The sequence below is a fragment of the Schistocerca cancellata genome, chromosome 8 (genome assembly GCF_023864275.1).
Source record: "Schistocerca cancellata isolate TAMUIC-IGC-003103 chromosome 8, iqSchCanc2.1, whole genome shotgun sequence".
Lineage (NCBI taxonomy): Eukaryota > Metazoa > Arthropoda > Insecta > Orthoptera > Acrididae > Schistocerca > Schistocerca cancellata.
In genome coordinates this window covers 48,841,938-48,856,452 of record NC_064633.1, presented here as the reverse complement: position 1 = coordinate 48,856,452, position 14,515 = coordinate 48,841,938, and the positions used below count along the sequence as shown (strand labels likewise).

Sequence of the window (14,515 nt, the reverse complement as noted above, 5' to 3'; positions counted from 1 at the left end):
TTTGAGATGTTGCTGTCAGTGGGTTTTGTGTATAGAAGTTAAAAATTTAAGCTCACAATTGAACAAAGGCTGTATTTGTCTTAAATTTCATTGTGTGCTTGTGTATGATTGTTCCACCAGTGGGTGGCTCAGAACCAGGTGCGGCATTGCAGGTGAACAGTGCTATTAAGTCTGGAATTGTCATTTCCAGGTTTTTCAATTGGCTGGTGTAGACATTGCTCAGTTGAAAGCCGTATATGGTTGCAAGTTATTAAAGTCTGTCTAGATGACACTGCTTTGCATGCTTGATAAGGGGCTGCTTCCAAAGTGTCAGGTACATGGCTTTCTTTTTGTAAAGATAATTTATATGCTCAGACCTCTGCACATGTATGAAACTGTTAGTGTTTATGCTGGCAGAGGGGAACAGATATCAAATATGGCATGCTGTATAAAAATGTGAATGAAATTAAAGGCTTGGTTGCAATGTGAACTTTCATATTAGAAAGGTGAAAGAAACTTGTCTTTTGGGAGCTTGAGGGACAGGCATGTTTTTTGTGCGCTGTATACTCATTAAATTGGTGAAATAGAAATGGACTCTGTACGGGTCTCGGGTATGGTGGCTGTTGAAGACTAGAGGCCGTACATAAAGATTGAAACTTTAAATGGCAAAAACCCTGCAGAACTCTAAAGTTTACAGTGGATGGTAGTACAGTTTCGCATTGGCTTAATCATTTTTGTGATGGTTGTACGAGCATAGACAATAATTGGACTCGGAAGGCTAAAAAGTCAACAGATGAATGAAATCTAAAACTTGTGGCAGATGTTCTTGAAGATCGCAGTGCAACTTCTGAGGAAATCTCTGAAGCTATGGGAATCTTCCGCCACCCCCCCTTTCAAAATTACTATTCCGTATTCTGACAAATGATTTGAAGAAGAAAAATTTCTAAGAGATGTCACACACTGACTACTGAAGAGAAACTGAAATGTCTGCACATTGAAACCTTGCTCAAATGATGATTTGACCATGAAGGATGAGAGTTCTTTGATTAAATGTGGATTACGGAGATGTTGAACCAGAGCTGAAATCAGTCCAGGTGAAGAACTTCAGATTCTCAAGTTCCTAAAAAATTTAGACATGCTCAGTCAAAGCTCAACTAAATAATTTTTGCATACGATCACCAAGAATCATCATGACAGTCTCGTATGGAATAAGTTTCACAGCAGTGTATTATTGTAACTTCATGCAGAACTTGGGCAGAAAGTGCACAAAATCCGACCTCAGTTGCTGCGTGAAGCTGGGCCACTAATTCTCCACGGCAATGCTTGCACGCATGTTGCCAGTGTTGTAGCCAAAAACTGTGAATATGGGTGGAAAGAGTTGCTGCATCCTCCCCATAGCCCAGACTTGAGTCAACCTGGCTTCGACTTGTTCCTGAAGTACCTGGCTTCGACTTGTTCCTGAAGTACCTGGCTTCGACTTGTTCCTGAAGTACCTGGCTTCGACTTGTTCCTGAAGTACCTGGCTTCGACTTGTTCCTGAAATTGAAAAAACATACATGCGGGTGTGTTACCATAGCAATTCGATAGATGAGCAGAAGTGATGTTGCGGATGAAGTAATAGGGCTTGTGAGTTTGGGATTGTCATAGAGAAGGGAGACAATATTAAAGGACTGTAAAGAGGTATTGAAAAAAACAAATGTGTATGGAAAAGTGTGCAGTTAAGAAATGTCTAATACATGCACCGATTTGGGTGATGACCTTCAGTATTCATAAGTGTCCTATTGACTATTCTTTTTTGCAGACATCTCCACTGTATGTTACTAGACAGTTGGCACAGTTGCACACATACAGCAAAAGCCTCCTCCAACATTGTTATAGTTTTGCTTGTAGAAGCATGTGACAAAGAACTCATGTGTAGTGTGAAATTTGTAGAATGAGTGCTAATGATGGAACCAACAAAAAGGAAACACAAAGCAAGATTATCCTTCAAAGTCATAAAAAGGCAAAAGAATTGAACAGTTCTGCTTTAGCAAGGGCTTTCGATGTAATGGAAGATAAGTAATTGGTGAAAGAATGAAGATGCTGTTTAAAAAGTGTATTCTCGGAGGAGAGGAGTATATTGCTGGCCAGATTTAGAGAATAGTGTTGCAGAATTGGTAAAAGAGGAGGCAGAATTATGTTCCTACGAGACATAAGATTAAGGCTTATGCATTGAAATGGGCAGCAGCCAATCCAATTAACAGCGAAGAATTTAAAGCAACAGTAGGTTGTTGTAGTTGTTTCATTAACAGAAAAATATAGAATGGCAGAACAAAAACTGAGCAGAAATTTCTGAAAGATCTTGACCATACATTTAAGAGCTTTCATAAGTTTTATTCGTATGAAGCAAAAATTAAACTTTCCAGGGTCTCATACTAGAAATATGAATGTAACAACAAAAAACTGCAATATAATAAATAATACTGTCGGAACAAAAGGTGTAAAAACTTAGAAATACAGGCCATGAAAAAGCCAGGTTTACAGGAATATTAACATGCATGGTAGATGGCACAAATTAAAAACCTACAATTGTTTTCAAGCAGAAGACCTAGCTTAAAATTTTGTCCAGGAATTTTTGTACATTATCATCAAAAGTAATGGAAGGAAAGGTGTAAAATTGTGGATGGAAAATGTGTGGCAGAAGTCAGTAGGTGTTCTGAAATATCAACAAAGTTTATTAATTTGGGATATGTTTTGTAGTCACATACTAGACTGACAACACCAAAAATCACATAACATAAAGCAACACTAAGATTGATGTTATACTGGGTGGTTAGACTTCAATGCTGCAAGCTTTAGATACCTCTTAATAAACCATCCAAATCACATCCATGAACAATAGAATGGTTGGATGATGAGTGGCGAAAAGTCATGTACAAAAGGTGGAGTTATGTGGGCCGCAGCATGTTTTGTGTGATTTCATGATCAAATCGTGGAAAAGAGTGAAAGTGAAAATAGTGATAAAATCCTTCAAGAAGTGTGGCATTGCCAGTGCTATGAATGGCACAGAGAACGATTTATGTTACTGATGACTTGAGTGGATATTGATTGACAAGATGCAAAACGGACCCATATGATGATCTTTTCAACAACAAAATTGAGGGTGTTCTTAAAGAGCTCCTTTTCTTAGATAATTGTAATAGTTGTATTTTGCATTGTTTTAAATTGAGTGATAATATATAGGTTTTAATTATTATAAAAATATAAATCTGATCTTTTATATGTCATATAAGACAATACTTTTTCATGCTTCAACTATCATGTTATTTGCTGAAATATATGGTAATTGCCAGTCATAAATAATTCTGATGTTTCCACAGCACCAGCGCTGTACAGGCATGTGCTTCTACAGTTCTAGAATCTGTGGTAAATTAATGCAGGTACTTACCACACTGCTATCCAACTATCGATGCAGTGATATTTATCCAGCAACAAAGACTCCCCAAAAGTACTTGGGGGCATCTGATACCTTGAATTTACACGTCAGGATTTGTTTTCTTGTTGGTGCAATGCATATAGCACACTTTTATTTAGTCTCTTAGCATAGGATACCCAGAGCAGAAGCTTGTGTTGCAAAAAGTCTTCTAGCACATTGGCTGCCTCTTCCCAGAACAGTCAGTTTATAGCTCGTAAAAGAAGCAGACATATAATGGTTTAATGTCACAGAAGTGACAGGAATGTTGGGAGTTGCTAGATGAACCAGATTTAGCTACTTCGCCCAGTTTTTGTAGATGTTAACAATTACTATGCTCAATTCTGCACACAAATCAGCTCTACAATCACAATGGCACTACTGTTGAAAAACTGGCTGGCATCAAGTGTAAATATTTTGGAGCTGCACGAAGTCAGCACTTTCACCAATCAAGAGGGGCCAAGATAGTGTGTGACCAGTATAGTATTTGTGTGCTTGTCATACTTTGCAAGTAAGATCTAGATTGGGTGAATAATATTTACTGTAAGTTTATGTTGGGGCATGTGTTGAGTGGTAGATTTTAAAGTGCAGTGAAATGCCACAAGTCAAGATTTTTGTGGCCATCTCAGTAAGTCAAACAAGTAAGATTCTAAATTACAGTGTCTAGTCACATTGTGACGACAACCTGTATTAATGTCAAAGTGTAATAACCACTCGCAGATGGCAGGTGGCAGCACTGGCAGTGGAGGGCATATGAAGCTTGTTGGGCATGCGAGAAACAGTACAGTCATTGTTGTAATGTGGAAACAGAGTGATGTATCTGACTTGGCTTTTGGGCAAAGAGTGGAAGCATTTCCAAAGCAGCTAAGTTTTAAACTGTTAGTGTGCTGTCATGGTTAACAGTTCGAAGATTAGCCACTTTGAGGAGTATCAAGCCTAGAAGATTGGCCATTTATGCCATTATTTAAAGCATTATTGTTACGTGTGTAATACATATATTTTCAGAGCTAATGCATACCAAAAAAAGGTCCAAGCCTAAAGATTTTTCAATTTACTATAGTTGCTAGATAACAAATTTTAAAATAAAGATTAAGTGTAGTTGTCCTTCAAAAATGTTCCAAATGAGTTATTGAGCAATGTCCTCATTAGCTTCCAAAATTTCTAACTCATCAGATGTGACCTATTTGTAAAAGTCACAGCAAGTTGCGAAACCTAAAGTGTACATGCATGAAATTGTCGGCGTTATCACAAATTGATTCAGCCATTTGTGATGGCAGCTGGTAAATTCACTAATGTTTCTTTCAAATAAATTAGCAAGGGGGCAGCACCTCTGAATGGACAACTTGCAAGGGTCTGTACATTATCATGTGAAATGAGTCCAGTTTTAGTGGTGCCTCGCATATTGAGAAAATCGTGGCCAGAGCTATACTGGGGCATGGTCTTTTAAACAGTGATATTGCCCAAGCTATGCTAGGACTCAGCCCCCAGAGTGGTGAAGTACAGTGTGCATAGCAAAATGTTGCTGCCCAAAACTGGCAATGAGACAACTGTGGTGTGCCGTGGGCCATTGTCAGTGGGATAAATGACAGCTGTGGAGTTGTCTGCTGTAGAATAGATGAGTAACTGATGGCTGAGATGAACCAAGGAGCATTGCTACATATGGGTGTCTGCAGCAGGTGCCTGGTACATGCACCCACATTGACTGCTGTTCATAGGTGATGAAGGCTGGAATTTTTACATTGGCAATGCATCTGGACATCCACTGACTGTCGACGGGTGGGCTTTTCAGGTGAATCACATTTTGTGGTCTATCAGATGGTAGTTGGTGTGTGCAGTGTGGAATGTCTGAAACCAAATGCTCTGAAACACTCATCTGAAGTGTCCAGGCTAGAGGGAGGAATGCTGTGGTGTGTGAAAGTTTTTGTGGCATTCCCTGGGTGATTGTGTCATTCCGAAAGGCACAATGTATCAACCCAAGTATGGATATCTCTTTTGGAGCCCATGCCCACACCCATACATGCAGTTCGTTTGAGGTCAGCTGATGGCATCTACCAGCAGGATAGTGCAATGTCACAGTTTAGAGTGTATGTGCATGGTCTGAAGTGCATTAGGATGAGTTTACTATACTCCAGGCCATCAAACAATGGATTTAAACAAAGTTGAGAATCTGGGACCACTTCAATTAGGCTGGTGATACCATGGACCCTCAACTGAGGAACCTATAGCAGCTGGCCATGGCAATGGAGTCAGTGTGACTTCGTATCCCTTTTGGAACCTTAGAACTGCAGTGACACACTTGCTGCATTTCTGTGCCGCAGTCCCCCTGGGGGTTCGCAGCTCTTTTGTGAGGTCATGGGTGTTACACAGGCTACCAAGCTGTTACGGTCCATTCTTCCTTCCCGGGCTGCATTTATGTCCCTCCCTTCCTGTCCTCACTTGTCCCTCTCGCTTGATGTTCTTAATTATGTCGACCTGACTATCCAACTATTTTCTTGTTTTCCTTCTGGTTTTTACATAGCCTTTTCTTTTTCAATTTTACTTTTTGATGTTTTTGATTCCCCTTTGGGGGTTTGGCCTTCACTTGTAAATTTTCTCTTCGTAGTGTGAGCCTTTTGACAAACTCCCTCACTAGCACCTACAGTGTGGATTCCACACCCCCTCTTCCTTCCTCACTGTTGCCATGCTAGGTCACCAGCATATGTAACCATCCTTGGGAGGTGTAGCTAAGCCCCTGACAACACAGGGACCACACTTCTGATGAGTGAACGGTTGTCTTCTGGTGCATGCCTAGGAGTGATTGCTTATAATTGTGGCACATCAGAACTCCCAGCAACACTCTTGCTAGGTGGGAAGAGCCCGTGTTTGGAGCAGGTGGTATCAGGGCTTATGCTTTGTGTATGAAATGTAATAAGCTAAAAAAGCTGGCCATTCTTCTATATCTGTCTCTTTGGTTGGTAATGAATCGTGCAGTGCTGCTTTGTATAACCCTGTGGCCTTCCCCTTCCCTGGCTACACACGGAAGACCAGGCTTGCCACCTTGGGATGAGACTGTTTCCCTGCTACCTGGTCCGCACTAGGACTGAGCAGGTGACTTTCACTGCTGCTAAACATCTCTGATCAATCATCTGCTTAAATTGTAACCTCAGTTTGGCAGTGCTTTTCTCAGTGGTGCCATGTTGTTGTTTTGTTCGATCTCCATAAGGCCTAAGACACAGCTTGGCTCCATCGCATCCTACTTAAGCTCTGATTGAGGTCTTTGGGGCCCCCTCCCAATTTGTCAGTACCTACCAAATGTGTCTTGTATTTCAGTTGGCATTGTTCTACAAGGCTCCATGTTAAGTATATTTTTTCTCATTGCTATTAATGGACTTTTGGCCTTTGCTAGACTGTTGGCCACCCTTGCTCCACATGTGGATGATTTCTGTATGTGGACTAGCTCCCACTCAGTGGCATCTGTGGAGTGACAGCTTCATTGTGCCAGCCAGTGCACTTCTGCATGGAAGCTCTCACGCAGTTTTAAATTCTGTCCCCTTAACTTGGGGTGTGATGCATTTATGCTTTACTGCAGGCAGTTGATTGGGAGAGCCACCTAGATGCCCAACACCAGACTAAGATTCCCCAGTTACATTTCTTGTCTTCCCTTTGACAACCAGTTTACTTGGTTGCCTTGTATCTGCCTTTTGAAGGTTGGCTTTTTCCATAAACTCGATGTCCTTTGCTTCCTTGCCCACACCTGTTTGGGTGCAGATTGTTCAACTTGCCTCTGCCTTCATCAGACATTAATTCTGTCTTGTCTGGACTGTGGTTAAGTTTATGAATCAGCTGCCCCTTCATGGTGCTCCTTTTGGATCCTGTTCACCTTTGTGGTAACCCTGTAGCCACTGGATCCATTTGCACTAGCCATGGTGTTAGTCTTTTGGTTGATGTTGTGATCCCTCCCCTTTTAATTTGGTGATTCCAGCACCTAGTTTCCTATGCTATCACTATCCCCACTTTCTCTGCTCACACGTCATATTCTTTCTGCAGTGTCAGGATGTTGCTTGTCTGCTGGTAATACTCAGATGAGTTTACCAGTTGGTCACTGCCTTGCTTCTCTCCAGACTACATTGGAGTCAGTAATGGTCCATTCTTTGTCCTACTTAAAGGCTTGGCCAGACAGAACATGGACTGGCAGTGTGGCTCATGCCACAGCAGATAGCTGAGGCATTCAGCAGCAAGAAATGTCATCAAAGTGAGAGCGGCTGGCTGTAGTGACTGCTGTTGGTGTCAGTCACACTATGGTGGTGGCTGAAACTTTGGTAGAAGCTTGCTTGTGTAGTGCAGTTGACGATACATTCAGCCGTCAGTGTGAGAACACAGCAGTTAAAGCTGCCAACAGGTGCTGCCAATTATTGCAGTGAATCGTATTTTCTGAGACAACATGGCATTGGTCGGTGTAGCAGGCCAGTTACTGCATTGGTGCTGCACTTTGTGTGGACTGCATGATAAAATAACAAGCATTTCAATGATGCTGCTGTGACTGAAGGGCTCTGGCCTTAATGCCAGGCCACATTGTCTGGCCAAGCCTTAAGTCTGAGCGTCATCAGCATGAAAATTTCATACTTCATCTGAATAAGGAAACAGTAAGTTTGAGATATTGGTAAATTCCATACCTGCTAAGTTTTCTTGTTTTCCCAGAAGATTTCTTGATTTTGGGGTAATATCCCAGTTTTCCGGATTTTCAACTTCTGGGCTTGTTCCCGCCCTCTGCATTCATATTGCATTTCAGTTTTGACTTTTGTAATAGCTGCTATTCTGAGATGTGTTTGAAATTGGATTCAAAGTCGGCCGATAATATCAATAGTTCCTTCCCGCACAATATTGCTGCGCTTTTGTCATTGTCCCTTGTTTGAAACGCTGCCAGAGAAAGTTGATCAAATGTTATATTGATAATCAAAACTCGCAGATTATTGCTGCATACTCCTTGTGCTTTGATTGCATGTTAGGGGGAAGGCTTTATGCTTGGTTTTATGCTGTTTGCTGTAGTTCTGGTATTCGTGAAATTCTGTAATGAATTTTTGTGCAATTTAGGGTTTTGAGTTCTACTAAGAAACAATATCACCAGTCTTTCAGGGATGCATAGTCTGCCGAATTTCCGTGCATTATGCGATTGTGGAAAGGTGAAACATTCGCGTTCTGTTCCATGTGTTCATGTGATATAAACATTGGTTACGGAGGAAGAACTGAATCATGTCAAATCTGTAAAACACGTCTCGAGTAAATAAAGGAGGATAGCAGTAGGAAAATTGTTTCAGTTTTTACAACTCCTGGAGCTGACCTTGGTGTAATAAGAGTAGAATGTTTGTTCACTTCATTTTTAATTGAACATAATAATTCTGTTAGCTGCTGGTGGTCATGCTGGTGCCCTTCTTAAGAAAATGTTCTCTGGTTCATAAATCGCAAAAAGATACTGTTTTGGTCGTACGAAGACTTCACATTATGAAAGAAATGGCTACAGATTCAAGAAATGAACTCATTAGTTGCTTGCAATGTGAACCATTTACTTTGGCTACCGATGGGAGAAATGGCAGTGGTGCTAAGTTTCACCCCTTAATCGTTTTGAGGAAAAGCAGGAAAACATAGTTACTTTGGTGCTGTCGGTCCCAGCCTTGGTGGGTGATTCAGTGGGACATAATGTTGGAAATGGTTGATTTCACAGTTGGAGTATTACAAAATACCAATGGAAAATTGTGTAGTGTTCCATTCAGACAGTGCTCTGGTCATGATTGGAAAGAAAAATGGAGTTGTTGCTGTTTCAAAGGAAGCACAGCCATATGTCTTTGTGCTGGGTTGCTCATGTCATTTGATGAACTTGGCTGCTGAGAAATGTGCAAGCGGTTTGCCTGTTAAGATTGATGAACTTTTACTCGACATTTTCTATTAATTAGAAGAGAGTTGCAAGAGGAAGGAAAGTCTTGAAGTTCCAAGAGCTTCATGACAAGGAAACTAAGAAGATATTAAAAAATAATTGCACAAGATGGCTGTCTTTAGGAAAGAGTCTGCAGAGACTGTTGGAGCAGTGGGAGCCTTTAGTTGGGTTCTTTAAAGATGTGCATTTTAGTGCTGTGTGTGCATCAAGTAGCTTAACATTGTTTACAATCCCAAAAGCTGAGCTTGGTGGTTCTAAAGACTGTAAAAAGAGGAAGGCTGTCACCAGAATTGGTTGCCTCAAAGAGATTTGCATCTGCCACACCTGTGCTGAAGAACCTCAGCATTATTCACTTGTGAAGAAAAACTGTTTCTCTCTTAATGCTTAAACAAGCCATACTGTGCTTTCCTACTTTCATTCCTGTATTGGCAGAATCTCAGTTCTGCACTTGAGTGCTTCCCATTAAATTCATAAACAGTTAAAACTAATGATGAACCTATTACAGCAGCTTCTTTCCGGTTTGTTAAACCTAAAGTTATAAAGACTTCCCTGTTATAGAAAGTTCAGTACCATCTTGTTGAGAATGAGAGACAATGATGATCTAGTAATTAGTGTTCAGACAATGAGTTTGGTGAAGAAACTTAATGATAAAGATAAATCAACATTATTTTCATCTATCACGGCTTACTTCTGCTCTGCATGTGATTATATCATAAACAAGTATCCTCTCAGTGGCGAAGTACTGAAGCATGCAAAGGTTGCAGAATTTTCTAAAATTGATGATGCAAAGTTTTCTTCTGTAGAATTTATTGTAGAAAGGTTTCCAGCATTGCTGCTGAGGAAGGGAAGTGAGTCAGCTGAGGATGCAATGAACATGTTTCAGAGCCAATTTGTGGTTCTGCAGGTTCACGATTCTGCTATTGTTGAGTGCGAGAACTTGACAGATGATACCAAAGGGCTCACCTGATGAGCATTCATGGAGCTGATGGTGTTCCTATGTTCCTAAGTACAATGAGTTATCTAGGCTAATGCTCTGTTTTGACCCTACTGCACAGCAATGGTTGGTGTGTGTGTGTGTGTGTGTGTGTGTGTGTGTGTGTGTTTGTTTTTCAGTTTGGTGAAGAAGAATTGCAGTCAGTTTAGGTCCTCAGTGTCAAATGAAACTCTAGGATCCATTTCTGTTTTGAAAACAAGAAGCAGTGGTCCATGTTACATCGATAGTTTTCCTTCAGAATTTCTGAAAAAATCGAAGAAAGCTACACAACTTTATCTCTCTTCTGGAACCTGTGATGGAATATAGCATGGGTTCTGTGAACTTGATAAAATTTTGTAAACAAGTGTAAATGTTCAGTTTAGTCATTTTGACAGTGTCATCCATTATTGCAGCTTGCAAGATAAAGTGCAGAAAAGCTCATTTTCGTGCAGTGTGTTAACTGTTCCCAATGTTAAGTGACAACGAATGAACTCCCCATGAAGTAACTTGTGTGAGTACATAACTTCAGAGTTAGAAAATGGTGAACTTAAAATGTAGCGTACATTATGTGCTTCAACACTTTGTGACGTGCGTGCATTAAATTCTTGTGATTTGGGATCTTCTGGATTTCTGTTTTTGAAAGTTGGCTGGTATGAAATAGTCAGATTTTGGTCGCATATTCCAAATTTTAAGTTGGATTTCAAAATTATCAGAATTTTTTAAGGAAGTATGTTTCTTCCATTTGATCAGTGTAATGCCTGCCATTCATGGTCTAGTGGTAAGTTCAATGCCTCTTAGATTGTGAGGTCATAGGTCTGATTCCTGGTGAGATTTTCTTTCGTTGTGGGCTGAATATTTGAGTTGTCCTAATAATTTCCTCTCCAGGCACAAGTCTCCAAAATTGCATCGGGTATGTGCACTGTGTGGTTTCTCTGCCAGTGATGCCACACAATAATTAGTCAGTATAGTTAAATGTACAGGGGGAGGGTGCTTCACAGATTTGATGTGTTTTTGCTAGTTCAGTAAGAATGACAATCATTGTTGAGTATTTTGTGGTGGACAACTATAGATTCTTAATTGCAAATATGTTGTAGGAAATCCCTGGCCTCACTGACAATACAATTCCACGTCGGTTGGGACCAAAGCGTGCTTCAAAGATTCGGAAGCTCTTTAATTTATCAAAGGAAGATGATGTGCGACAGTACATTGTGAAGAGACCGTTGCCGTTGAAAGAAGGTAAAACTAAGCAACGTTTCAAGGCACCAAAAATTCAACGGCTTATCACTCCAGTTACATTACAGGTAAGAGTTACTGTTTAACATTACTGTGGGATATTTCTAAAATCCTGTTGTGCAATCTAGATACTTGTCTAAAAACTATCTGTGGGGTTCTGGCTGATGTTCTTAATGCCTGATATTTGATTTTGAATGCTGAAAAAGTTAGTATTACATTTTGGTCTTTGGGTATGACTGCAATACTTTTTCTAATTATTTTAGAGATAAATGAATCACTCCACTTGTGCATCTTTATTTATAGTTAATGTTATATACTCTAAATACACTACTGTCATACACCAGTATAATGCCCACACTCAGGCAGCTGCCAGTGGATTTAACTGTGTGGCGTTCATATGTGTGGAAAAGTAAAAGTCTCTCTATGATTTAAGGGTGCTGCAGAATGTGGTACTCTTAGTGTACAAGTGAGACATTTTAGAGAAGTAATGTATGAGATGTGTTCAAAAAGTATTGGGAATTTTCATTTTTTGATCTAATTTTATCTACATAAATATTATCCCTCCGGGCAGTCCCCATCAGATATTATAAATTTATGCCAGTACTGCTTTCAATCCCCTAAACACTTCTGAAACTAGAGCTTTGGGTAGCATTTAAATCTTTTAGTGATGGCTTTTTAATCTCTTCTAAGCTTGTAAAGCAATTATCCTTTAAGGTTTTCTTCAATTTTGAAACAGTCACAAGGGCCTTCTTTGGTAGATATGGAGACTGGGTCATCATTAATGTTGTGTACAGAAATTCACAAACATGCAGTGAATTGTGAGCAGGGGCATTATCATGCTGCATAAGCTGTGAATTGTTTTCCCACAAATCCTGGTCCTTCAGGCTGCTTCCTGAAAATGGCATTGAACTTGTAGTCGTACTTTTTATTGATCGTTCAACCTTTTGGCAAATATCCATGGTGTGCTATGCTTTTACAGTTGAACAGTGAGCAGAACTTCAACATTCAACTGCAGTTGCTGAGATTTTGTAGGTCTTGGCAATCCAGAATGCCTCCACTGGAACAACTGAGCCTCAGTTTTGGATTTCATACCTGTACACATTTTGTCACCTCTTGTGAAACATTTCAGTAGTTCTGCATCTTTGCTGGCTTCATTTAGTGTCTCCCGAGTAACTTTGACTTGCCACTGTTTCTGCTTTGGCATAAGTTTTGCTGTCTTTGTTTCATACTCAAAACATCCGAAAAGATTTCATGGCTTCTGCCAGTTGGTATGACATCAGCAACTTAAACCTTCTTGACAACTGGCAAGAGACTAAACATCTGATACAGTATACAGACATGTTTCAGACATGTTTACCAACACAACTAAAAATTGTGCAAATTGGACAAATGCATGCTGCAATGTTCCAAAATTCCCAATACTTCTGGAACACACCACATAATTAGGCATCTAAGCCAGGAATCCAGTAGATCATGTGAACTCTTCCTTATGTAGCAAGAGGAGGCATTATGTGTAAGTTAGGTGAGAAATTAGTTATGTGGGGGAATGTAGTTAGCAGTAAAATTTAAGGTTTCTTTGAATATTGTGATAACAAGCTCTCTGCGAGCATCTTGATGTTTTTGTAGTAAAGCTGTAAAATTCCCTCATCAAAATAAATGTGGGATGTTGGAAAAAGTGTATGCACAGTTGATCAGGGAAATTTGCACCAATAATGTAGCAGATGGGGTGTTGTAGTAGTAGTAGTAGTAGTAGTAGTAGTAGTAGTAGTAAATAGGAACTAAAATGGGCTTTCAACCAAAATCAGCTGCAATACTTACTAGTTATAAAACAACAAATTACAATTTTGTGGAAAGTATTTGAAGTTAAATGAGGTGGTCAAAGGATTTAGATGACTTTTGGAGAGCAAATAGTAATTAACTCACTGTGGATGCAGTCAAGTTTTTTAAATGGTAAATGTTGATGTGTAATCATGTGACTAGTCATTTATCTCGTACTTCCATCCACAGCGCAAGCGGCATCGCCTGGCATTGAAGAAGCGCCGTGCATTGCGCCGTAAGGAACAAGCTGCAGACTATGCTAAACTTTTGGCTCAAAGACAAAAGGAGGCTAAAGTAAGGCGCCAAGAAGAAATAAAGCGAAGACGGTCAGCATCACTGAGGGATTCAAAGTCATCTAGCCAAGGAGCACCACATAAATGAAGTTAATGATGTACTTGTTTGCATAATAAATTCTGGAAGTGACTCAGCTCTTTGTTTGTGCATCCTAATAAAATGTTTCAACCATTTACTAAAGAATTCCTGTCCTAAAGTTTTATTTAAAATCAGATACTTTAGTAGAAATGCAGAGATGAGTTTTTGATTCATTGTCAAAAAGACGACATTATATGAGCTTCATTTATTCAGCCATTTATGAGAAGCATAATTATTTTTAATTTGCGTCTTGTAAATACATTATTAATTGCAATCAAGTATTGCAATTCCTGTCATAGAGTAGTGGACAAATCTTAGTTTTCTTGGTGTTTAACAATAAGTTGGGTTGGAATCTGTAATTTATTTGAAGAAAGACTGTCACTGATAAACAGGAGGCAGACATGTGGATCATTGGGCAAGAATTTTCTTTCCAAATACATTAAATATCAGCATAAGAATTTGACTACATGAGCTCAGAAGAAGTGTAAGAATCTAAAATGTGTTTTCTTTATTGCACAAAATATTAAATTTTTATTTTGTGTACTTCTCATAAAGTAATAGAGCATTTCCACTCTGCATTGCTAACACCTTTGGGTAGGCACTAAACTTATTGAAATATCTAGGTGAACTGAATACATTCTACACTTAATTTGTGTGAAGGTAGAACAGAGGAATGGAAGCAGTTAGGCTTATAAAGTGTACCAAATGTGCATGACCAAATTAGGTAACTGCCAGTCCATCTCAAGTACAGTAGAACCCCTCTAATCCATCACCATCGAGA

The 14,515-nt window shown here is 39.7% G+C and overlaps 1 protein-coding gene across 1 annotated transcript in view; it reads left to right on the top strand.

Moving 5' to 3' along the window:
• The window catches only part of LOC126094575 (40S ribosomal protein S6), a 32,660-nt gene extending 18,875 nt beyond the window's left edge, over positions 1 to 13,785 (top strand). The window contains exons 4-5 of the mRNA XM_049909041.1: positions 11,406 to 11,612; positions 13,552 to 13,785. Of these exons, the coding sequence (XP_049764998.1) occupies positions 11,406 to 11,612; positions 13,552 to 13,743 (399 nt within the window). The 3' untranslated portion in view covers positions 13,744 to 13,785. The remainder of the gene's footprint in view (positions 1 to 11,405; positions 11,613 to 13,551) is intronic.
• Positions 13,786 to 14,515: the final 730 nt, after the last annotated feature.